The 25,157-nt window shown below is 43.6% G+C and overlaps 1 protein-coding gene across 3 annotated transcripts in view; it reads right to left on the reverse strand.

The window, feature by feature from the left end:
- Nucleotides 1-2,794, reverse strand: part of LOC129820766 (target of Nesh-SH3-like) — a 64,571-nt gene extending 61,777 nt beyond the window's left edge. For all 3 annotated transcript variants that reach the window (XM_055877715.1, XM_055877714.1, XM_055877716.1), the window contains exon 1: nucleotides 2,319-2,794. In XM_055877715.1, the coding sequence (XP_055733690.1) occupies nucleotides 2,319-2,406 (88 nt within the window). In that variant the 5' untranslated portion in view covers nucleotides 2,407-2,794. The remainder of the gene's footprint in view (nucleotides 1-2,318) is intronic.
- Nucleotides 2,795-25,157: the final 22,363 nt, after the last annotated feature.

The raw sequence follows: 25,157 nt of genomic DNA on the forward strand, positions 1-25,157 counted from the left end.
GATCTCATACTATATCTCCACCATCTGATCTGATCTCATACTATATCTCCACCATCTGATCTGATCTCATACTATATCTCCACCATCTGATCTGATCTCATACTATATATCCCATGTCTGATCTGATCTCATACTATATCTCCCACATCTGATCTGATCTCATACTATATCTCCAACATCTGATCTGATCTCATACTATATCTCCCATGTCTGATCTCATACTATATCTCCCACATCTGATCTCATACTATATCTCCCACGTCTGATCTGATCTCATACTATATCGCCCACATCTGATCTGATCTCATACTATATCTCCAACATCTGATCTGATCTCATACTATATCTCCCACGTCTGATCTGAGCTCATACTATATCTCCCACATCTGATCTAATCTCATACTATATCTCCCACATCTGGCTCAACTACAGCTGTTTTCTCTGGTGGCAAAAATATTTTTCTCTTTTCCCAAATCTCCCTTCCTTCGTCTCCCTCCATTGCTCTCCAATCATCCCTTATCTGTCTAGCTATCTCTCAGCCATCCCTCCATCTGTCTAGCCCTCTCTCATCAATCCCTCCATCTGTTTAGCCCTCTCTCAGCCATCCCTCCATCTGTCTTGCGCTCTCTCATCAATCCCTCCATCTATCCAGCCCTCTCTCAGCCATCTCTCCATCTGTCTAGCTATCCATCAGCCATCCCTCCATCTGTCCAGACCTCTCTCATCCATCCCTCTATCTTTCTAGCTCTCTTATCCATCCCTCCATCCCTCAGGCTGTAAGAGCACATACAACTGAAAAATGAAAGGAGAGTCGCACACTGTAGGAGCTCAGATGCAAGAATTTAATACCATCGTTTCAACAGCCATGCTGTCTTCATCAGTATTTAATACACCTAACATGCACAAAGAGATTCAATTGAATTCAATTGAATTGAATTGAATTGATATAAAGTGCATCAACAACATGGCACATTGCAAAAAGGACCAAACTGCCACAACCCTGACCTGTAACCTGGAAACACTTTCATTTGTAAAGAATGGACACTATTAGTAGGAGTTAACCTCTCTTACCCTCGTCTGCCCACCTTGTTTCACGGAAATAGGACAAACTCACGTGGCTCTTAAAAAATCCAGCACAAGCACAATTTTGGACATGGTCAACTAAAGACAGTCCATGGTCAACTAAAGATAGTCCATGGTCAACTAAAGACAGTCCATGGTCAACTAAAGACAGTCCATGGTCAACTAAAGACAGTCCATGGTCAACTAAAGACAGTCCTTAGCCGTGCTATATTGGCCATATACCACAAACCCCCGAGGTGCCTTATTGCTGTTATAAACTGGTTACCAACGTAATTAGAGCAGTAAAAAAAATATGTTTTGTAATACCCATGGTATACGGTCTGTTATACCATGGCAGTCAGCCAATCAGAATTCAAGGCTCAAACGACCCAGTTTCTAATAACAATTGCATAGCATTAATCAGTGTACATAGACTACGACCACAACCACGTAGTGTGAAGTACACAGACTGTTTTGGAGCATGGTCTCAGTGGACATAGTCTCAGCGTATGCATTACAATAACAGTCATATTCCAGATTTAGATTCAGCATTGCAACAATGGGGCGGCAGGTAGCCTAGTGGTAAGAGCGTTGGGTCAGTAACTGAAAGGTTGCTGGATCGAATCCCCGGGCTGATGAGGTAAAAATCTGTCGTTCTGCCCCTGAACAAGGCAGTTAACCCAGTGTTCCTAGGCTGTCATTGTAAATAAGAAGTTATTCTTAACTGACTTGCCTAGTTAAATAAAGGATAAAAAAATAATGTCTAGCAATATTATATGAACCCATAATCACTACAGGATCCATACAAGTAGGTTGATAATTAGCCCTATCTGATGATTATAAAATACCAGTCTCCAATTTGGTCCAACAATTCTACATGAAACTGAGCGGTCAGCATCATAAAATGTAATGTGATCATAGTATGGGGTGTCCACATTTCATTCACCTGCATGTATACATGCATTTCATTTACATCATCTGAGGCTGTCGTCGTGATAGGCAAGACAGAATTCCAATAAAAAAGGCCTATATTCATGCTATTTGATGTACAGTCAACCCGTGGTAAGGAAACATTGGATAGCTGCAGGCTGTGCGCTCTATTTCACCAGTTCTTATTAAAGTCCTGTCCTTTTCATTGTTTTGTATCTGCATGCTTCAGTTTAGTGCAAGTCAAGCAATTGAAATACGGTTGTATTGATCAGGAGTCAACTGTAAGGGTTCATCATGGCCATGATGGTGATGCAGATGTCACCTACCTCTGCTTCTCCGAGCCGTGGACGAGCTGGCCAGCGCCATCCCAACGATGAAGAGGAGGAAGAGGAGGAAGGTGTGTGAACGCTGCATGGTTGTAGCTGATCTGCAGAGGTCTCAGGTAAAAAGGACTGGCTGGTGGGTCTCACTAGATACACGTGACTTGTGTAGATCTGCTCAGGTGCTCCACTAAAGGATCTCAGTTCAGGACTAAGAGGAGGACTAAGGTGAGCCACTGGACTACAGTACTGGAGAATTTCAGTGTAAATATCCACCTGCTCCGGACTAGCTCACAGACTGAGCCTGGTATACGACTAGAACAGTAGAACTAGAACAATAAAGTTATTCTCTTAGGTCTGTGTGACTATGAGAACTGTCTCTGGTGTCTGGACTACTTCCCTGAGCTGGTGGGTCTCAGGACTAGTGCAGCACACTGGACAGACTCTGTCTGGGGCTGAAGGGCTGGTTGCTCTGGGGCTCTATGCTGTGCTCTGGGATCCAGGGAGACCAGTCTGCAGCATATATACATACAGAGGGAGGGGACACAGGGAGGCAAACACACCCCCTTTCTTTTTCTCACTCTCCCACAGAGAACAGAGCTCTTTTACTTGCTGTCACACTCTCTCTCAGTCTCTCTCTCAGTCTCTCTCTCTCTCTCTCTCTCTCTCTCTCTCTCTCTCTCTCTGTCTCTCTCTCTCTCTCTCTCTGATTTTTGATTGCACTTATTCTCTATTTCTCCCTTTCCTTTCTTTGTCTCCCTCCTTCTTTTTCTTTCCCTCTCTCATCCCTCTCTCATTCCTCTCTCATTCCTCTCTCATCCCTCTATCATTCCTCTCTCATCCCTCTCTCATTCCTCTCTCATTCCTCTCTCATTCCTCTCTCACACAATCTCAACTCATTCTACTGTACCAAACCCCAAAACACGCCACCAACACGTGCAACTTTGGTCACTACATGCCTACTATGAGCCCCCAAACATGTCACCCACCCATCACAAACACGTGCTGGTATATTAGTGCTGCACCATAAAAGTGCCTTTGAACTGTAGATTCATCCATCAATGTTTATCACCATTGGGCACAGTGAGTGTGTGGTAACGTGCGTGGTAACGTGAGTGTGTGCTTGTGTACATACTTGGGCACATGTGCGTGTGTGTATGTGCATGTGATTGAGTGTGTGCATGCGTGTGCCTGTCTGGGTCCAGACTGCCAGCAGTCAGTCGTCCAACAAAGTTCTGCCAGAACCAGGCCTCTGGGATGAGGTTTGTTACCAGGAGCTCCGCCCCTCTGGCACTGAGATTCCATCCCACATGCCATCACACGAGACATGAACTAGGCTTGGGCAGAGGGGGCGGGTCTATTCAAACAGGAAGTCCCTAAGCACTGTCATAGTCCAGGACACAGGCTTCGTTCTCCAATATCCATATAAAGGTATGTGTTATGGTGCTACAGAGTCAATATTCACATAAAGACATCCCACTGGGCACACACTGGTTGAATTAACGTTGATTGAAATGACGTTGAACCAATGTGGAATACGCATTGAATTGACATCTGTGCCCAGTGGGACGTGTTATGGTGCAACAGACTGCTTTCCTTTAAATGTTATAATTCAGAGCTTATAAATGAGGAACAACTATATTTAGAACGAAATAGGAAAATACACAATGTCTTTGTTAATTTGCATTAGACATCAAGGACTAAGGACTTAGTCAGATCACAACATGGCTATAATTAAGGTTGTAAAAATGTTGATTCTTTGTCTCTTTGTCCTGTCCAGTAAGCCAGCCATAGACTGGTGTGTCAGGGGTTATCTGAGGGCTGAGTGTTAAATGGACATACAGAGGTGCCAGGTCCAGAAGTCGACAGAGAGCATTTCTAGGACAATGGGGAACTTTTTACTATCCTGCCCCTCCCTGTACCTGGCCAAGCCCCGTTCCCCTGTTCAACTTCTACAACTACTGTTCCTCCTTCCACCTCCTCCAACATTTTTCCACCTCTACCCACCTACTTCCACTTCCTCCCTCCTCCTTACATCTCCCTCCCACCCATCCTCTCCACATGTAGTCTGTGAGGGTGATCAGTGATGAAGCCACAGGAAGAGACCGAACAGTGAGTGCAGGATGGCGTTGTCTGAGCTCAGCTTACATAACCGTGTCTTTGCTACAAAAGTCATGTCCAAGACTCAGGAGATCTTCAGGGGGAAGTCAGATGAAACTCCCTCTGTACAGCACAATACCACCTCTGTCCCTCTGTACTGGGCAAAGGATGGGTGGCCAGAGAGAGAGGGAGGAGGGAGAGAAAGAACAAGGGAGGGAAGGTAAAAAAGAGAGGGGATGGACTAAAGCTGTGCCAACAAAAATGTCCAAAGTAATCTAAAATGCTGTGAAACCTCTGAAGTGAGACAAGTGCCTTTGATTTAAATCTGAGTCACAGAGTTTTCATCCAATCTAGTCAATGTTCCACATACTCCGGGGAAGACAAGATAACTGTTTCCATAGCATCTGTCAGTTATGTTCTTAAGATATTTCCTTTGTTAACCTTCTCCAGGCCTTATCCATGCTATCCAGCTAACCTGTAGTGGAATGTTTCCTGGTTAATTTCAAGATAGCCATATACCTGTCAGACAATGTCCGGAGCTATTCGTGACCATGACCTCTGACACCCCACCTCTGACCTCAGATTCCTTTAAGGGCAGAAACACCTGTCTACAAGTATGTGCTTATACTGCGTGTCTGTGTGCCTGGTGCCAGTGTGTGTATGTCTGTCAGATGGATTACTGCACCTGTACATAACCCATCTACAATTTAGCCCACACAACTACCTCTTTACCTACTGTATTTATTTATTAATTTATTTTGCTCCTTTGCACCCCATTATTTCTGTCTTTACTTTGCACTTTCTTCCACTGCAAACCAACCATTCCAGTGTTTTTTTTCAGCTTTTATTTTACTTACTGTGTTGTACTCACTTCGCCTCCATGGCCTTTTTATATTTTTATTTATCTATACATATATCTGTTTGCCTTCACCTCCCTTATCTCACCTCACTTGCTCACATTGTATATAGACTTATTTTTTTATTTTTTTTTCTCACTGTATTATTGACTATATGTTTGTTTTACTCCATGTGTAACTATGTGTTGTTGTATGTGTCGAACTGCTTTGCTTTATCTTGGCCAGGTCGCAATTGTAAATGAGAACGTGTTCTCAATTTGCCTACCTGGTTAAATAAAGGTTAAATAAATAAATAAATAAAAATGGATACTGATGTACTGTATAGTCAATCCTATGGTCATCTACACTGAACAAATATATAAATGCAACATGAACAATTCATTTGTTCATTTGTTATATGAAACAACAGTTCATATAAGGAAATCAATAAATAAATAAATCAATAAATAAATAAATAAATGAGGCTCTAATCTATGGATTTCACATGTATGGGAATACAGATATGCAACTGTTGGTCACAAAAAGAAGGTAGGGACGTGGGTCAGAAAACCAGTCAGTATCTGGTGTGACCACCATTTACCTGATGCAGTGTGACACATATCCTTCGCATAGAGTTGACCAGGTTGTTGATTGTGGCCTGTGGAATGATGTCCTACTCTTCATTGTGCGAAGTTGCTGGATGTTGGCGGGAACTGAAACAAACTGCATCCCAAACATGCTCAATGGGTCACATGTCTGAGTATGCAGGCCATGGAAGAACTAGGACATGTTCAGCTTCCAGGAATTGTGTACAGATCCTTGCTATATTGGGTTGTGCATTATCATGCTAAAACAGGAGGTGATGGCGTCGGATGAACGGCACGACAATGGGCCTCAGAATCTTGTCATGGTATCTCTGTGCATTCAAATTGCCATCGATAAAATGCAATTGTGTTCATTGTCTGAAGCTTATGCCTGCCCATACCATAACCCCATCGCCACCATGGGACACTCTGTTCACAACATTGACATCAGCAAACCGCTCGCCCACACGACACCATACACACTGTTTGCCATCTGCACGGTACAGTTGAAACCGGAATTAATCTGTGAAGAGCACACTTCTTCAGTGTGCCGGTGGCCACAAAGGTGATTAAGATTCCGAACTGCAGTCAGGTCAAGACCCTGACTGCAGTTCGCAGATGAGCTTCCGTGAGATGATTTCTGACAGCTTGTGCAGAAATTCTTTGGTTGTGCAAACCCACAATTTCATCAGCGGTCTGGGTGGATGGTCTGAGATGATCCCGCAGGTGAAGAAGCCGGATGTGGAGGGCTTTGTCTGGCGTGGTTACACGTGGTCTGTGGTTGTGAGGCCTGTTAGACATACTGCGACATTCTCTAAAACGACATTGGAGACGGCTTATGCTAGAGAAATTAACATTAAATTATCTGGCAACAGCTCTGGTAGACATTCCTTCAGTCAGCATGCCAATTGCATGCTCCCTCAAAACTTGAGATGTCTGTGACAAAACGGCACATTTTAGAGTTGCATTTTATTGTCCCCAACACAAGGTGCACCTGTGTAATGACCATGCTGTTTAATCAGCTTCTTGATATGCCACACCTGTCCGGTGGATGGATTATCTTGGCAAAGGAGAAATGCTCACTAACAGGGATGTAAACATATTAGTGCACAAAAGAGAAATACATTTAGAGAGAAATAAGCTTTCTGTGCATATGGAACATTTCTGTGATCTTTTATTTCAGCTCATGAAACATGGGACCAACACTTTACATGTTGCGTTTATATTGTTGTTCAGTATAGTAGTTGCATCTCTACTGAAATAAGTGATATTTCAGAGAGCAGAACCATGTAGGTGAGACATGTTGTTCTGCTTTAGTAATCACTGATTGGTTGTTCCTTTCCTCCATTTTATAGCCTTTTGCCACATCATCAGGCCCACCTGCCAACCAGAGCCATGCTGCTGGAAAACTTCAAACTCACACGTGCGCACACACATGCACGCAAGGTAACCTGTCTAAATGACTATCGCCCCCTTAGAAAAGCTTTGAAAGGCTGGTCATGACTCACATCAACACTATCATCCCAGACACCCAGGACCCACTCCAATTCATGTACCGCCCCACAGATCCACCGATGACGCAGTCACTATTGCTCTCCACATTACCCTCTCCCACCTGGACAAGACGAACACCTATATGCTATTGCTCAACGTTAAACACCATAGTGCCCTCCAAGGTCATCACTAAGCTCAGGACCCTGGGACTAATCACCTCCCTCTGCAACTGGATCCCGAACATCCAGCCGGGCGCCCCCAGGTGGTGAGTGTCAGTAACAACACGTCTGCCCCTCAACACGGGGGCCCCTCAGGGGTGCGTGTTTAATCCACTCCTGTACTTCCTGTTCACCCATGACTGTGTGGCTGCTCACGACTCCAACACCATCCTTAAGTTTGCTGACGACACAATGGTGGTTGGCCTAATCACGGACGACAACGAGACAGCTAACAATTGGCAAAGACTCCAGCCACCCAAGTCATAGACTGTTCTCTATGCTTCCGCAAGGCAAGCAGTACTGATGCAACAAGTCTGGAACTAACAGGACCCTGAGCAGCTTCTAACCCCCAAGCCATAAAAGGAGCAGCATGGTCAATCCGATATCTGCATTGGACGTGCAGCATTTAAGGTGATACGGCCTCTGCAGATGTCAGGACATTCACACTTCTTGTGATTTGCTGAGCAGCACAGAGCTGTTGTGAAGGAAGTTGTCAAGGAAGTGAGTTTGTGTTTATACAGGACCTCCTGCCCTCACCTACCATCAACCAATTATATCAATGCAGAGCTATAGGGAGCCCTCTGCATTGTTACAGAATTTGAGAGGCACACGGTGGTGTGGTATAGAGCTCTATTTGGCCTCTGCATGCCTCCATAGGCTCCACAATTGTGTCACACCATCCATACGGCACCTCCGACCACATTTCGAATCAAGCATAAATTAGCTCTAAGACTGCTAAATACACTGAACAAAAATATAAACACAACATGTTGGTTCCATGTCTCATGAGCTGAAATAAAATATCACACACACACACACACACACACACACACACACACACACACACACACACACACACACACACACACACACACACACACACACCAGGCTGTCACGTTCCTCACCTGTTTTCTGTTATTTTGTATGTGTTTAGTTGGTCAGGGCGTGAGTTGGGGTGGGCATTCTATGTTTTGTGTTTCTATGTTTAGGTCACTTGTAATTAGCCTTATATGGTTCTCAATCAGGGACAGGTGTTTGACGTTTCCTCTGATTGAGAACCATATAAAGGTTGGCTGTTCACACTGTTTGTTTGTGGGTGATTGTCTTCCGTGTCTGTGTCTGTGCACCACACGGGACTTTTTCGTTTGTTCGTTCGTTTGTGTCGTCTGTACCAGTTCATGCGTTCTTCGTGTTATGTAAGTTCATTTGTTCGGGTCTGTTTGACTTCGTTTATTATTTTGTAAATTCTCAAGTATGTTTAGTTTTCGTCTTGTTTAATAAATATTCATGTCGTATCACAACGCTGCGTTTTGGTCAAATTCCTACTCCTCCTCTTCGTCTGAAGAGGAGGAGGACGATCGTTACAGAATCACCCACCAACCAAAGACCAAGCGGCGTGGGAGAGCGCAACAAAGAAAACAGGACTCGTGGACATGGGAGGAAATATTGGACGGAAAGGGACCCTGGGCTCAACCAGGAGAATATCGCCGCCCCAAAGCTGAGCTGGAGGCAGCGAAAGCAGAGAGGCGGCGTTACGAGGAGCTAGCTCGGAAGCAGGAGAAGGATCTGGGCTACACTACGTGGGAGGAGATCGACAGGTGGGCGATGGACCCAGGGCGAGTGCCGGAGCCCGCCTGGGATTCTCTGGCGCAGTGCGAGGAGGGATACCGGCGAATGGAGGCAGCACGACGACGCGGTAGGAAGCCTGTGAGTAAACCCCAAAAATTTCTTGGGGGGGGCTTAAAGGGAGAGTGGCGAAGTCAGGTAGGAGACCTGCGCCCACTCCCTGTACTTACCGTGGAGAGCGAGAGTACGGGCAGACACCGTGTTACGCAGTAGAGTGCATGGTGTCTCCTGTACGCGTGCATAGCCCGGTTCGGTACATTCCAGCTCCACGTATCGGCCGGGCTAGATTGAGCGTTGAGCCGGATGTCATGAAGCCGGCCCAACGCATCTGGCCACCAGTGCGTCTCGTCGGGCCGGCTTACATGGCACCAGCCTTCCGCATGGTGTCCCCGGTTCGCCTACATAGCCCGGTGCGGGTTATTCCACCTCCCCGCACTGGTCGGGCGACGGGGAGCATACAACCAGGTAAGGTTGGGCAGGCTCAGTGCTCAAGGGAGCCAGTACGCCTGCACGGTCCGGTATTTCCGGCGCCACCTCCCCGCTCCAGGCCAGTACCACCAGTGCCTACACCACGCACCAGGCTTCCAGTGCGTCTCCAGAGCCCTGTTCCTCCTCCACGCACTCTCCCTATGGTGCGTGTCTCCAGCCCAGTACCACCAGTCCCGGCACCACGCACCAAGCCTCCTGTGCGTCTCCAGAGCCCTGTACGCACTGTTCCTTCTCCCTGTACTCGCCCTGATGTGCGTGCCCTCAGCCCGGTACCACCAGTGCCGGTACCACGCACCAGGCCTATAGTACGCCTTGAGAGTCCAGTGTGCCCTGTTGTTGTTCCCCGCACTAGCCTGAAGGTGCGTGTCTTTAGCCCGATATCTCCAGTTCCGGTACCACGCACCAGGCCTACAGTGCGTCTCAGCCGGCTAGAGTCTGCCGTCTGCCCAGCGGCGCCTGAACTGCCCGTCTGTATTGAGCCTTCAAAGCCGCCCGTCGGTACTGAGCCTTCAAAGCCGCCCGTCTGCCATGAGCCTACAGAGCCGTCCGCCAGACAGGAGCCGCTAGAGCCTTCCGCCAGACAGGAGCCGCTAGAGCCTTCCGCCAGACAGGAGCAGCCAAAGCCTTCCGCCAGACAGGATCAGCCAGAGCCTTCCGCCAGACAGGATCAGCCAGAGCCTTCCGCCAGACAGGATCAGCCAGAGCCTTCCGCCAGACAGGATCAGCCAGAGCCGTCAGCGAGCCATGACCAGCCAGAGCCGTCAGCGAGCCATGACCAGCCAGAGCCGTCAGCGAGCCATGACCAGCCAGAGCCGTCAGCGAGCCATGACCAGCCAGAGCCGTCATCCAGCCATGACCAGCCAGAGACGTCATTCAGCCATGACCAGCCAGAGCCGTCATCCAGCCATGACCAGCCAGAGCCGTCATCCAGCCATGACCAGCCAGAGCCGTCATCCAGCCATGACCAGCCAGAGCCGTCATCCAGCCATGACCAGCCAGAGCCGTCATCCAGCATTAAGCCATCATCCAGCCAGGATCCGCCAGAGCCAGCCAGCCAGGATCCGCCAGAGCCAGCCAGCCAGGATCCGCCAGAGCCAGCCAGTCAGGATTCGCCAGAGCCAGCCAGCCAGGATCCGCCAGAGCCAGCCAGCCAGGATCCGCCAGTCATTCTGGTGTTGCCCCTCATTCTGGTGCTGCCCCTCAGTCCGGTGCTGCCCCTCAGTCCGGTGCTGCCCCTCAGTCCGGTGCTGCCCCTCAGTCCGGTGCTGCCCCTTAGTCCGGTGCTGCCCCTTAGTCCGGTGGGATTAATTTGGAGGGTGGTCATTGGGAGGAGGCTACAAAAGCGGGGTTTGACTAAGGTGGGATGGGGACCACGCCCAGAGCCTGAGCCGCCACCGTGGACAGATGCCCACCCAGACCCTCCCCTAGACTTTTGGTGGTGCGTCCGGAGTTCGCACCTTGAGGGGGGGGGGTTATGTCACGTTCCTGACCTGTTTTCTGTTATTTTGTATGTGTTTAGTTGGTCAGGGCGTGAGTTGGGGTGGGCATTCTATGTTTTGTGTTTCTATGTTTAGGTCACTTGTAATTAGCCTTATATGGTTCTCAATCAGGGACAGGTGTTTGACGTTTCCTCTGATTGAGAACCATATAAAGGTTGGCTGTTTACACTGTTTGTTTGTGGGTGATTGTCTTCCGTGTCTGTGTCTGTGCACCACACGGGACTTTTTCGTTTGTTCGTTCGTTTGTGTCGTCTGTACCAGTTCATGCGTTCTTCGTGTTATGTAAGTTCGTTTGTTCGGGTCTGTTTGACTTCGTTTATTATTTTGTAAATTCTCAAGTATGTTTAGTTTTCGTCTTGTTTAATAAATATTCATGTCGTATCACAACGCTGCGTTTTGGTCAAATCCCTACTCCTCCTCTTCGTCTGAAGAGGAGGAGGACGATCGTTACACAGGCGGACAGTATTTCGCAGCTTACCAGAGTCACTTGGGTTTGTAAGTTTCCCCACTTGGACCAGGTTGTGATTATGTAGAATGGAAAAATACTATTATTTTGATATTCTTTTCCAAAGCCGTTTTCATCTGCTGATACCTGGTATTGAATGGCTTATTGGGTCCCAATTTTCCATTTCAGTTTCACATTTTGTCCTCCACACATCTCTAGAATTCTCCACCTCCAAATTCCAGAATTCTCCACCTCCAAATTCTAGGTTCACCTCCAAATTCTAGGTTCTCCACCTCCAAATTCTAGGTTCACCTCCAAATTCCACACAGCAATTTACGCCAATTTGGGAATACACAGTAGCCTACAATATGATTATCGATGATTCTATAGAAACTATTGATGAATGTGTGCTCTTTCACCACAAATCCTGCATTTTCATTACGTCCTCTGTGAAATCCTTGTTTGAATGCTCAAGTAGCACGGTTCATGCCTTCACTCTAAAGCAGTTTGTTACAGAGTAAAAGTTAAATTATACTGCATATTCTAAAAAATTTCAGCGTCACTCTCTTGCTTCCTCATTGTACAATGGTTGGGCAAACCATAAGACCTCTGAACCTTTAACACTATTCTATATGTTGAGCTGTATCATGTGACTGACGGGTAGAATCTCGGGTAGAGTCTCGTGCAAGGCTGGTTTTCCTGCCAGAATGGACATGAGGAACACTGACGGCTCAGGACAGCACAGTGGAAAATTTGATGTATGGAATGTTCCCGCAAATATTTACGCAGCTCCTCAGAGTTTCACCACACACACGCACACGCACACGCACACACACACATATGCACACGTACATGCACACACACAGATGCAAATGTATGAACACACACACCCATTCTTTAAAAAATATATATTTCACCTTTATTTTACCAGGTAGGCCAGTTGAGAACAAGTTCTTATTTACAACTGCGACCTGGCCAAGATAGAGCAAAGCAGTGCGACAAAAATAACAACACAGAGTTACTGATGGGATAAACAAAAAAATACAGTCAATAACACAATAGAAAATCTTTATACAGTGTGTGCAAATGAAGGAAGAGGGTAAAGCAAAAAATAGCCCACAATGGGCGAAGTAATTACAATTTAGCAATTGACGTTGGAGTGAGAGATGTGCAGATGAGGATGTGCAAGTAGAAATAATGGTGTGCAAAAGAGCAGAAAAAAACTAAAAAACAATATGGGGATGAGGCAGGTAGTTGGTTGGATGGATGGGCTATTTACAGATGGGCTGTGAACAGCTGCAGCGATCGGTAAGCTGCTCTGACAGCCGATGCTTGAAGTTAGTGAGGGAGATATAAGACTCCAACTTCAGTGATTTTTGCAATTCATTCCAGTCACTGGCAGCAGAGAACTGGAAGGAGAGGCGGCCAAAGGAAGAATTGGCTTTGGGGATGACCAGTGAAATATACCTGCTGGAGCGCGTGCTACGGGTGGGTGTTGCTATGGTGACCAGTGAGCTGAGATAAGACGGAGCTTTACCTAGCAAAGACTTATAGATGACCTAGAGCCAGTGGGTTTGGCGACGAATATGTAGCGAGGACCAGCCAACGAGAGCATACACGTCGCAGTGGTGGGTAGTATATGGGGCTTTGGTGACAAAATGGATGGCACTGTGATAGATTGCATCCAATTTGCTGAGTAGAGTGTTGGAGGCTATTTTGTAAATGACATTGCTGAAGTCAAGGATCGGCAGGGTAGTCAGTTTTACGAGGGTATGTTTGGCAGCATGAGTGAAGGAGGCTTTGTTGCGAAATAGGAAGCCGATTCTAGATTTCAATTTGGATTGGAGATGCTTAATGTGAGTCTGGAAGGAGAGTTTACAGTCTAACCAGACACCTAGGTATTTATAGTTGTCCACATATTCTAAGTCAGAACTGTCCAGTGTAGTGATGCTGGATGGGCGGGCAGGCCGTGTGCGGGTAGCGATCGGTTGAAGAGCATGCACTTAGTTTTACTAGCGTTTAAGAGCAGGTGGAGGCCACGGAAGGAGTGTTGTATGTCATTGAAGCTCGTTTGGAGGTTTGTTAACACAGTGTCCAAAGAAGAACCAGATGTATGCACAATGGTGTCGTCTGCGTAGAGGTGGATCAAAGAATCACCCGCAGCAAGAGATATATACAGAAGAAAGAGTCGGCCCGAGAATTGAACCCTGTGTCACCCCCATAGAGACTGCCAGAGGTCCGGACAACAAGCTCTCCGATTTGACACACTGAACTCTATCTGAGAAGTAGTTAGTGAACCAGGTGAGGCAGTCATCAGAGAAACCAAGGCTGTTGAGTCTGCCGATAAGAATACGGTGATTGAGAGTCAAATGGCTGCACAGTACTTTTTTTAAAATCGATGGCGGTTATGATATCATTTAGGACCTTGAGCGTGGCTGAGGTGCACCCATGACCAGCTCGGAAACCGGATTGCATAGCGTAGAAGGTACGGTGGGATTGGAGATGGTCGAGACGGCAATGGTCATCTTAACAAGGCCATAAACAGTAGTATCCTGTCTCTTTCTCTCTCTGTTGCAGGTAACTGGGTCAGTCATTTCCTGTGTATTATTCTTCAGTCCTAAGCGTGACTAATGCACCTAAAAAGCAGAAACACACCTCCTCACTCACAGACACCAGTGATCCATATCTGGTGAGATGTTTGACTTACATCGCTAAATTTGCATCCCTGTCTTGAATCTGTGTTACGGTAAAACGTGTGAGTGAAACACTGGGGTCCTTTCACAGAAAACTATTGTTTGTTTAGTGATCTGTTGTGACATTAAGTGGAGGAATGCCATACCACAACGAGTCCAAATACACTGATGACGTATGATCCTGTATTGCAACCTAACCCTGCGCAAACATACGTCATCGTGAGCATGTCAGCACTCCAAGTGACAAACAACCAAAACAAGTTGGAGGCCAAAGATTTCACTCAGGCAATCAGCAGATCTTTTCTGGACGGTTGTGTGGGGAAAACAGTACTCTAGTCAGTGCTGCTGGGATTGTGAGGAAGAAGCACTGGATTTGGGAGAGGGAGAGAAGCCCAATGTGTTTCTGATTGTGTGAGTGTGTGGGTGGGTGCTCCCTGCTGAAAGCCTCCAGCCTCTCAGTGATATATAACCTCATTACACGTCCACCGCTAACACATGGAGGGAGGATTCAGACAAGTCTAGATCAGACACACACACACACCCCCTACACACAAGACATGCTTAAGTAATCGCACACACACATTCATACACACAAGACACGATTAAGCACACACACACACACTATACATGCTAAAGCACATGCAGTTGGACAAGCACATACACATCAACCCGTGTACACAGGCATGCATACAATCACACACACATATGAATAGCAGAGAGTATGGAGAGTCCACACAATGGCAGAACAGTACAAGCTCATCAAGGCGGAACAGAAATCACATCACCATCACAAATCACAATAGTACAATATCCTGCACGATTACATCAGAGAAACATATTCATGTCTACTGACTACAAGACACGTTAGTCAAACAGAGGAAGGCCGTGATGATAGTTAAAGCAGCTACAACAATACTTTACGTAACACGTTTATGGGCAAAGCCAAATAAGACACACACCATACTAAAGCCATATACAGAATCCACAGTATCCGTAGTATGGACAATCACTCACCTCTAGGTATCAAAGCATTGTTTTAGAGGTGAGCTCTCTGACTTCTCCCATGTTTAAGTGTGGTTGAACACTGATGTTGTTGTTCGGTGTAGCTGGCGGTGATTGGACAGTGGCACAGAACAGGATGATTCACAGAAGACAGCGCGTCAACATGAGGGGAAACCTCAACAAGCAGGACACAACCTGTTCAAAGAGAGAGCAATACCAGCCAATGGTCCTAGTTGATCTCTAGTTTAGACACAAAAGAAGCACATTAGATGTGCCGGACAGAAGTCTGTTGATGGCTGTAAATTCGTTGCTGGGTAATCACTGGTCTCTACACATGTTATTTATGTTGTGTTGAAGATCCCAGTTGATGGTAGGTGTGATAATGACCTCTGATCCTGTATTACAACCTAACCCTGTGAAAACAAAAAGACATTGTGAGCATGTCAGCACTCCAAGTGACAAACAACCAAAACAAGTTGGAGGCCAAAGATTTCACTCAGGCAACGATGGATTGTTTTTGTTGTTGCCATGCGGTGAGGAAGCACACTGTGAATATGAAAATAAGCCAAACATGTTGCGAGGCGTACAGTGAATTGCAAAGAATCACTGGGCTCTGCACGTTTTTATGTTGCGTTGAGGATGGCAGTTGCTGGTGTGTGTTGCGTATCATTTGGCTTTCACTAACAAGTGCTGCTTAAGGGACTCAAGAGGTTTTAAAAACAACGGATTTGGTGTTGGGGACATGTGGGTACATGTAAATCAAGCCTCTTCAAAGATCCACTTTACTTGCCCATCTCATCTGCCAATAACCTTTAAGTCAAAATCTTACCTGTAAATAATGCAATATTAACATTTAAAATGCTATACGCCTACACACTAACTGACAGGGAGGTGAAATAGAGATCCCATCTCTGAATTTTTTTAAAAATATTTTCCCTGATTTTAAGAGGTTCCACGTGTGAAATGATCTGTATTATTTTAGCCGAGGCATGATGACAAAAGGCAGACTCTGTGGCATGTTTTTCTCGTCTTTGGTTTGAGAAGCTGCGTGTAAGATGTGGTGGAACAATATTCCAACTGAGACAAAGATGTGAAGAATGATGAAGGGCGTCTTGAAATACTCTCAAGGCCATTGCCACACAATGGGAGAAAGAGAGAGGAAAGAGAGAGAGAGAGAGAGAGAGAGAGAGATAAATATATATATTATTAAATGAGAGAGAGCTAGAGATATTATTGAGAGAGAGGGTGGTAGAGATATTATTGAAAAATAGAGTTAGAGATATTATTGAGAGAGATAGAGACATCGTTGAAAAAGAGAGAGGTAGAGATCTTATTGAGAGAGGTAGAGATATTATTGAGAGAGGTAGAGATATTATTGAGAGAGCGGGTGATAGAGATATTATTGAAAGAGAGAGAGGTAGAGATATTGAGAGAGGTAGAGATATTATTGAGATAGATTTTAGAGACATTGTTGAGAGAGAGGGTCTTAGAGATATTGTTGAGAGAGAGGGTGATAGAGATATTGTTGAGAGAGAGGGTCTTAGAGATATTGTTGAGAGAGAGGGTGATAGAGATATTGTTGAGAGAGAGGGTCTTAGAGATAAAAAACAGAGCGAACTAGAATGCTATTTGGCCCAGAATACCTGACCACTGTGACTGACCCAAACTTAAGGAAAGCTTTGACTATGTACAGACTCAGTGAGCATAGCCTTGCTATTGAGAAAGGCCGCCGTAGGCAGACCTGGCTCTCAAGAGAAGACAGGCTATGTGCACACTGCCCACAAAATGAGGTGGAAACTGAGCTGCACTTCCTAACCTCATGCCCAATGTATGACCATATTAGAGACTCATATTTCCCTCAGATTACACAGATCCACAAAGAATTCGAAAACAAACCCGATTTTGTTAAACTCTTAAACTTAAACTGAAATACCACAGTGTGCCATCACAGCAGCGAGATTTGTGACCTGTTGCCACAAGAAAAGGGCAACCAGTGAAGAACAAACACCATTGTAAATGCAACCCATATTTATGCTTATTTATTTTCCCTTTTGTACTTTATCCATTTGTACATCGTTACAACACTGTATATAGACATAATAGAACATTTGTAATGTCTTTATTCTTTTGGAACTTCTGTGAGTGTAATGTTTACCGTTCATTTTTATAGTTTATTTCACTTTTGTATATTATCTACTTCACTTGCTTTGGCAATGTTAACATATGTTTCCCATGCCAATAAAGCCCCTTGAATTTAATTGATATTATTGAGAGAGGGTGATAGAGATATTATTGAGAGAGAGAGGGTGATAGAGATATTATTGAGAGAGGTAGAGATATTATTGAGAGAGAGGGTGATAGAGATATTATTGAGAGAGGTAGAGATATTATTGAGAGAGGTAGAGATATTATTGAGAGAGGTAGAGATATTATTGAGAGAGGTAGAGATATTATTGAGAGAGGTAGAGATATTATTGAGAGAGGTAGAGATATTATTGAGAGAGGTAGAGATATTATTGAGAGAGGTAGAGATATTATTGAGAGAGAGAGGGTGATTGAGATATTATTGAGAGAGAGAGGGTGATAGAGATATTATTGAGAGAGAGAGGGTGATAGAGATATTATTGAGAGAGAGGGTGATACAGATATTATTGAGAGAGAGGGTGATAGAGATATTATTGAGAGAGGTAGAGATATTATTGAGAGAGGTAGAGATATTATTGAGAGAGGTAGAGATATTATTGAGAGAGGTAGAGATATTATTGAGAGAGGTAGAGATATTATTGAGAGAGGTAGAGATATTATTGAGAGAGGTAGAGATATTATTGAGAGAGGTAGAGATATTATTGAGAGAGAGAGGGTGATTGAGATATTATTGAGAGAGAGAGGGTGATTGAGATATTATTGAGAGAGAGAGGGTGATAGAGATATTATTGAGAGAGAGGGTGATACAGATATTATTGAGAGAGAGAGGGTGATAGAGATATTATTGAGAGAGAGGGTGATACAGATATTATTGAGAGAGAGAGGGTGACAGAGATATTATTGAGAGAGAGGGTGATAGAGATATTATTGAGAGAGAGGGTGATAGAGATATTATTGAGAGAGGTAGAGATATTATTGAGAGAGGTAGAGATATTATTGAGAGAGGTAGAGATATTATTGAGAGAGGTAGAGATATTATTGAGAGAGAGGGTGATTGAGATATTATTGAGAGAGAGAGGGTGATAGAGATATTATTGAGAGAGAGGGTGATAGAGATATTATTGAGAGAAAGGGTGATTGAGATATTATTGAGAGAGAGGGTGATTGAGATATTATTGAGAGAGGTAGAGATATTAATGAGAGATGTAGAGATATTATTGAGAGAGAGAGGGTGATAGAGATATTATTGAGAGAGGTATAGATATTATTGAGAGAGGTAGAGATATTATTGAGAGAGGGTGAAAGAGATATTATTGAGAGAGAGGGTGATTGAGATATTATTGAGAGAGAGAGGGTGATAGCGATATTATTGAGAGAGGGTGATAGAGATGTTATTGAGAGAGAGGGTGATTGAGATATTATTGAGAGAGGTAGAGATATTATTGAGAGAAAGAGGGTGATAGAGATATTATTGAGAGAGGTAGAGATATTATTGAGAGAAAGAGGGTGATAGAGATATTATTGAGAGAGGTAGAGATATTATTGAGAGAGAGAGGGTGATAGAGATATTATTGAGAGAGAGAGGGTGATAGAGATATTATTGAGAGAGAGAGGGTGATAGAGATATTATTGAGAGAGAGAGGGTGATAGAGATATTATTGAGAGAGAGAGGGTGATAGAGATATTATTGAGAGAGAGGGTGATAGAGATATTATTGAGAGAGGTAGAGATATTATTGAGAGAGAGAGGGTGATAGAGATATTATTGAGAGAGGTAGAGATAATATTGAGAGAGGGTGATTGAGATATTATTGAGAGAGAGGGTGATTGAGATTTTATTGAGAGAGAGAGGGTGATAGAGATATTATTGAGAGAGGTAGAGATATTATTGAGAGAGAGAGAGGGTGATAGAGATATTATTGAGAGAGGTAGAGATATTATTGAGAGAGAGTGGGTGATAGAGATATTATTGAGAGAGAGGGTGATAGAGATATTATTGAGAGAGAGAGGGTGATAGAGATATTATTGAGAGAGAGAGGGTGATAGAGATATTATTGAGAGAGAGGGTGATAGAGATATTATTGAGAGAGGTAGAGATATTATTGAGAGAGGTAGAGATATTATTGAGAGAGGTAGAGATATTATTGAGAGAGGTAGAGATATTATTGAGAGAGGTAGAGATATTATTGAGAGAGAGAGGGTGATTGAGATATTATTGAGAGAGAGAGGGTGATAGAGATATTATTGAGAGAGGGTGATAGAGATGCTATTGAGAGAGAGGGTGATTGAGATATTATTGAGAGAGAGAGGGTGATAGAGATATTATTGAGAGAGAGGGTGATAGAGATATTATTGAGAGAGGTAGAGATATTATTGAGAGAGAGAGGGTGATAGAGATATTATTGAGAGAGAGAGGGTGATAGAGATATTATTGAGAGAGGTAGAGATATTATTGAGAGAGAGAGGGTGACAGAGATATTCTTGAGAGAGGTAGAGATATTATTGAGAGAGAGAGGGTGATAGAGATATTATTGAGAGAGGTAGAGATATTATTGAGAGAGAGAGAGGGTGATAGAGATATTATTGAGAGAGGTAGAGATATTATTGAGAGAGAGTGGGTGATAGAGATATTATTGAGAGAGAGGGTGATAGAGATATTATTGAGAGAGAGAGGGTGATAGAGATATTATTGAGAGAGAGAGGGTGATAGAGATATTATTGAGAGAGAGGGTGATAGAGATATTATTGAGAGAGGTAGAGATATTATTGAGAGAGGTAGAGATATTATTGAGAGAGGTAGAGATATTATTAAGAGAGGTAGAGATATTATTGAGAGAGGTAGAGATATTATTGAGAGAGAGAGGGTGATTGAGATATTATTGAGAGAGAGAGGGTGATAGAGATATTATTGAGAGAGGGTGATAGAGATGCTATTGAGAGAGAGGGTGATTGAGATATTATTGAGAGAGAGAGGGTGATAGAGATATTATTGAGAGAGAGGGTGATAGAGATATTATTGAGAGAGGTAGAGATATTATTGAGAGAGAGAGGGTGATAGAGATATTATTGAGAGAGAGAGGGTGATAGAGATATTATTGAGAGAGGTAGAGATATTATTGAGAGAGAGAGGGTGACAGAGATATTCTTGAGAGAGGTAGAGATATTATTGAGAGAGAGAGGGTGATAGAGATATTATTGAGAGAGGTAGAGATATTATTGAGAGAGAGAGAGGGTGATAGAGATATTATTGAGAGAGGTAGAGATATTATTGAGAGAGAGAGGGTGATAGAGATATTATTGAGAGAGAGGGTGATAGAGATATTATTGAGAGAGAGAGGGTGATTGAGATATGATTGAGAGAGAGAGGGTGATTGAGATATTATTGAGAGAGAGGGTGATAGAGATATTATTGAGAGAGGTAGAGATATTATTGAGAGAGGTAGAGATATTATTGAGAGAGGTAGAGATATTATTGAGAGAGGTAGAGATATTATTGAGAGAGGGTGAAAGAGATATTATTAAGAGAGAGGGTGATTGAGATATTATTGAGAGAGAGAGGGTGATAGAGATATTATTGAGAGAGGGTGATAGAGATGTTATTGAGAGAGAGGGTGATTGAGATATTATTGAGAGAGGTAGAGATATTATTGAGAGAAAGAGGGTGATAGAGATATTATTGAGAGAGGTATAGATATTATTGAGAGAGAGAGGGTGATAGAGATATGATTGAGAGAGGTAGAGATATTATTGAGAGAGAGTGGGTGATAGAGATATTATTGAGAGAGAGAGGGTGATAGAGATATTATTGAGAGAGAGGGTGATAGAGATATTATTGAGAGAGAGAGGGTGATAGAGATATTATTGAGAGAGAGGGTGATAGAGATATTATTGAGAGAGGTAGAGATATTATTGAGAGAGAGAGGGTGATAGAGATATTATTGAGAGAGAGAGGGTGATAGAGATATTCTTGAGAGAGGTAGAGATATTATTGAGAGAGAGAGGGTGATAGAGATATTATTGAGAGAGAGAGAGAGAGGGTGATAGAGATATTATTGAGAGAGAAAGGGTGATAGAGATATTCTTGAGAGAGGTAGAGATATTATTGAGAGAGAGAGGGTGATAGAGATATTTTTGAGAGAGAGAGGGTGATAGAGATATTATTGAGAGAGAGGCTGATTGAGATATTATTGAGAGAGGTAGAGATATTATTGAGAGAGAGAGGGTGAATGAGATATTATTGAGAGAGGTAGAGATATTATTGAGAGAGGTAGAGATATTATTGAGAGAGAGAGGGTGATTGAGATATTATTGAGAGAGAGGGTGATTGAGATATTCTTGAGAGAGGGTATTGTTGAGAGAGAGGGTGTGAGAGATATCGTAAATACAACCCATATTCATGTTTACTTATTTTCCCTTTTGTACTTTAACCATTTGTACATCGTTACAACACTGTATATATACATAATATGACATGTGTATTGTCTTTTTTCTTTTGGAACTTCTGTGAGTGTAATGTTACCTGTTCATTTTTATAGTTTATTTCACTTTTGTAAATTATCTACTTCACATGCTTTGGCAATGTTAACATATGTTTCCCATGCCAATAAAGCCCCTTGAATTGAGTTGATATTGTTGAGAGAGAGGGTTTTAGAGACAATGTTAGGAAAATACATGTTAGAGAGTCATACAGAGATTCAGAAACTGAGTCAAGAGAGAGAAAGAGAAAGAGAGAGATGGAGAGAGAGAGAGAGCGAAAGACAGAGAGATTGTGATTGATGTGTGTTTGTTTTGCTAGCTGGCTGATCTGCTATAGTGTTACACTCTCTGTATTCGGGGCTCCCTCTGTTCTTCACCGGGTGATTAACACAAGTAAACCACTGGGAGAAACTCACTGCAGCTCTGCTCTGGGGGAAGCAGTTAGAGGGTCGAGTGGTGCAAAGAGTGCAAGGGGACAGCTGGTCAGGAGGCTCCAGAGGCTACAGTGTGTGTCAGGACAGCGTGCTACCAGGAAGCGATGAACCTCACAGAGAACACACACACACACGCACACTGTTGAGTGTTGTCAGATCAACATGTGTGTGTAGACGGAGAAAGAGAGAGGGATCTGCATATCATAAACATAAGAATGCTGCTGTACGTTTTCTAAAGTAAAGCATCCCAGCCACTCCAGTCCACCACTACAAATGACTCCAAGCTGTCTCTGCAGCATCTGAGGTGAGCATGACAGATGAAGACAAACCATTAACGCAGACCGTTCCTCCTAACAGCATTCCAGCTCCGTTCTGATCCCCTACACAGGGACAACAGATCCCAGAACAGCCTGGGGTGGTTGTCAACGGGGATGATATTCACCATGTACCAGCCTTTTTGAATAAAAACCTTCAAATCTGATCCAGGTCTTTTGCAATACTGCAGATTTTTTCTCCTTATTAATTGATTGATTACATGTCACTGATTGACCACAGAGAGGCCACTCACCTAGTTTCCAGATTAAAGGGAAGAATGAAAACCAGCAGTGTTGCAGTTTTAGTTAGTTTGTGTGTATGTATTGGTATGTAGGCTGTGTGCCTTTTTAAAAATGTATGCAGTTCTGTGCTTGAGCTGTTCTTGTCTGTTGATGTTCTCTATTATATCATTCTGTATTATGTTTCATGTTTTGTGTGGACCACAGGAAGAGTAGCTGCTGCTTATGCAACAGATAATGGGGATCCTAATAAAATACAAATTCCAAAGCCAGGAGTTGAGAAAGGTGGCTCTATGAATCATGCGTGATATTTTGGGATTCTGCCGTAAAAAAAATAATATATACAGCATACAGTGCCTTCGAAAAATATTCAGACCCCTTCCCCTTTTCCACATTTTGTTACGTTACAGCCTTATACTAAAATGTATGAAATATTTTTTTGCTCATGAATCTACACACAATACCTCATAATGACAATGTTGTGCAAATGTATGAGACTTGAAATTGAGCTCAGGTGCATCATGTTTCCATTGATCATCCCTGAGTTGTCTCTACAACTTGGAGTCCACCTGTGGTAAATTGAATTGATTGGACATGGTTTGGAAAGGCACACACCTGTCTATATAAGGTCCCACTGTTGACAGTGCATGTCAGAGCAAAAACCAAGCCATGAGGTCGAAGGAATTGTCCGTAGAGCTCCGAGACAGGATTGTGTCGAGGCACAGATCTGGGGAAGGGTACCAAAAAATTTATCCAGCATTGAAGGTTCCCAAGAACACAGTGGCATCCATCATTCTTAAATGGAAGAAGTTTAGAACCACCAAGACTCTTCCTAGAGGTAGCCGCCCGGCCAAACTGAGCAATCGGGGGAGAAAGGCCTTGGTCAGGGAGGTTACCAAGAACCCGATGTTCACTCTGACAGAGCTCCAGATTTCCTCTGTGGAGATGGGAGAACCTTCCAGAAGGAACACCATCTCTGCAGCACTCCACCAATCAGGCATTCATGGTAGGGTGGCCAGACGGATGCCACTCCTCAGTGAAAGGCATGTCATGGAAATACTGCACATTTAAATGTACTTAACTTCACTAGGGTAGGGGGCAGCAATGGGAATTTTGGATGAAAACCGTGCCCAAATTAAACTGCCTGCTACTCAGCCATAAAAGCTAGAATATGCATATAATTAGTAGAGTTGGATAGAAAACACTCTGAAGTTTCTAAAACGGTTTGAATGATGTGAGTATAACAGAACTCATATGGCAGGCAAAAACCTGAGAGAAAATCCAACCAGGAAATGGGAAATCTGAAGTTTGTAGTTTTTCAACTCATGGCCTATCAAATACACAGTGTCTATGGGGTCATATTGCACTTCCTAAGGCTTCCACTAGATGTCAACAGTCTTTAGAACCTCGTTTGAGGCTTCTACTGTGACGTGGGGGCTAATGAAAAACATCCTAAAGATTGATTCTATACATCATTTGACATGTTTCTACGGACTGTAACGGAACTTTTTAACTTTTCGTCTGCACCTAGTGATCGCGCCTCATGAATTTTGATTACTGGGCTAAATGCGCAAACAAAAAGGAGGTATTTGGACATAAATGATGGACATTATCGAACAAAACAAACATTTATTGTGGAACTGGGATTCCTGGGAGTGCATTCTGATGAAGATCATCAAAGGTAAGTAAATATTTATAATGCAATTTATGACTTCTGTTGACTACACAACAATGCGGATATCTGTTTGGGTTGTTTTGGTCTCTGAGCGCTGTACTCAGATTATTGCACGGTGTGCTTTTTCCGTAAAGTTTTTTTTAAATCTGACACAGCGGTTGCATTAATCTGCTAAATTGTAATTACTTTGCTACTATGGCCTATTTATTACCTTACCTCCTCATGCCATTTGCATTTTCTATTGTGTTATTGACTGTACGCTTGTTTATTCCATGTGTAACTCTGTGTTGTTGTTTCTGTCGCACTGTTGTGCTTCATCTTGGCCAGGTCGCAGTTGTAAATGAGAACTTGTTCTCAACTAGTTTACCTGGTTAAATATATATATATTTTTTAAATGGTATCCCATAAGGTAATGGTAAAATAGACTATATACATGTGTCCCTCATTCAGGGGCAGCGCTCTCTCTCTCCTTCTCTTGTTTGGAATCACATCTAGGACTGACTCCATCCTAAATGACTAGTGTTAACATGGCCTAGGGTGATCAGGCCTCACCAGAAAGTCAAAGCAGAGGTCAGA

This window comes from Salvelinus fontinalis, chromosome 23 (assembly GCF_029448725.1).
Source record: "Salvelinus fontinalis isolate EN_2023a chromosome 23, ASM2944872v1, whole genome shotgun sequence".
Classification (NCBI taxonomy): domain Eukaryota; kingdom Metazoa; phylum Chordata; class Actinopteri; order Salmoniformes; family Salmonidae; genus Salvelinus; species Salvelinus fontinalis.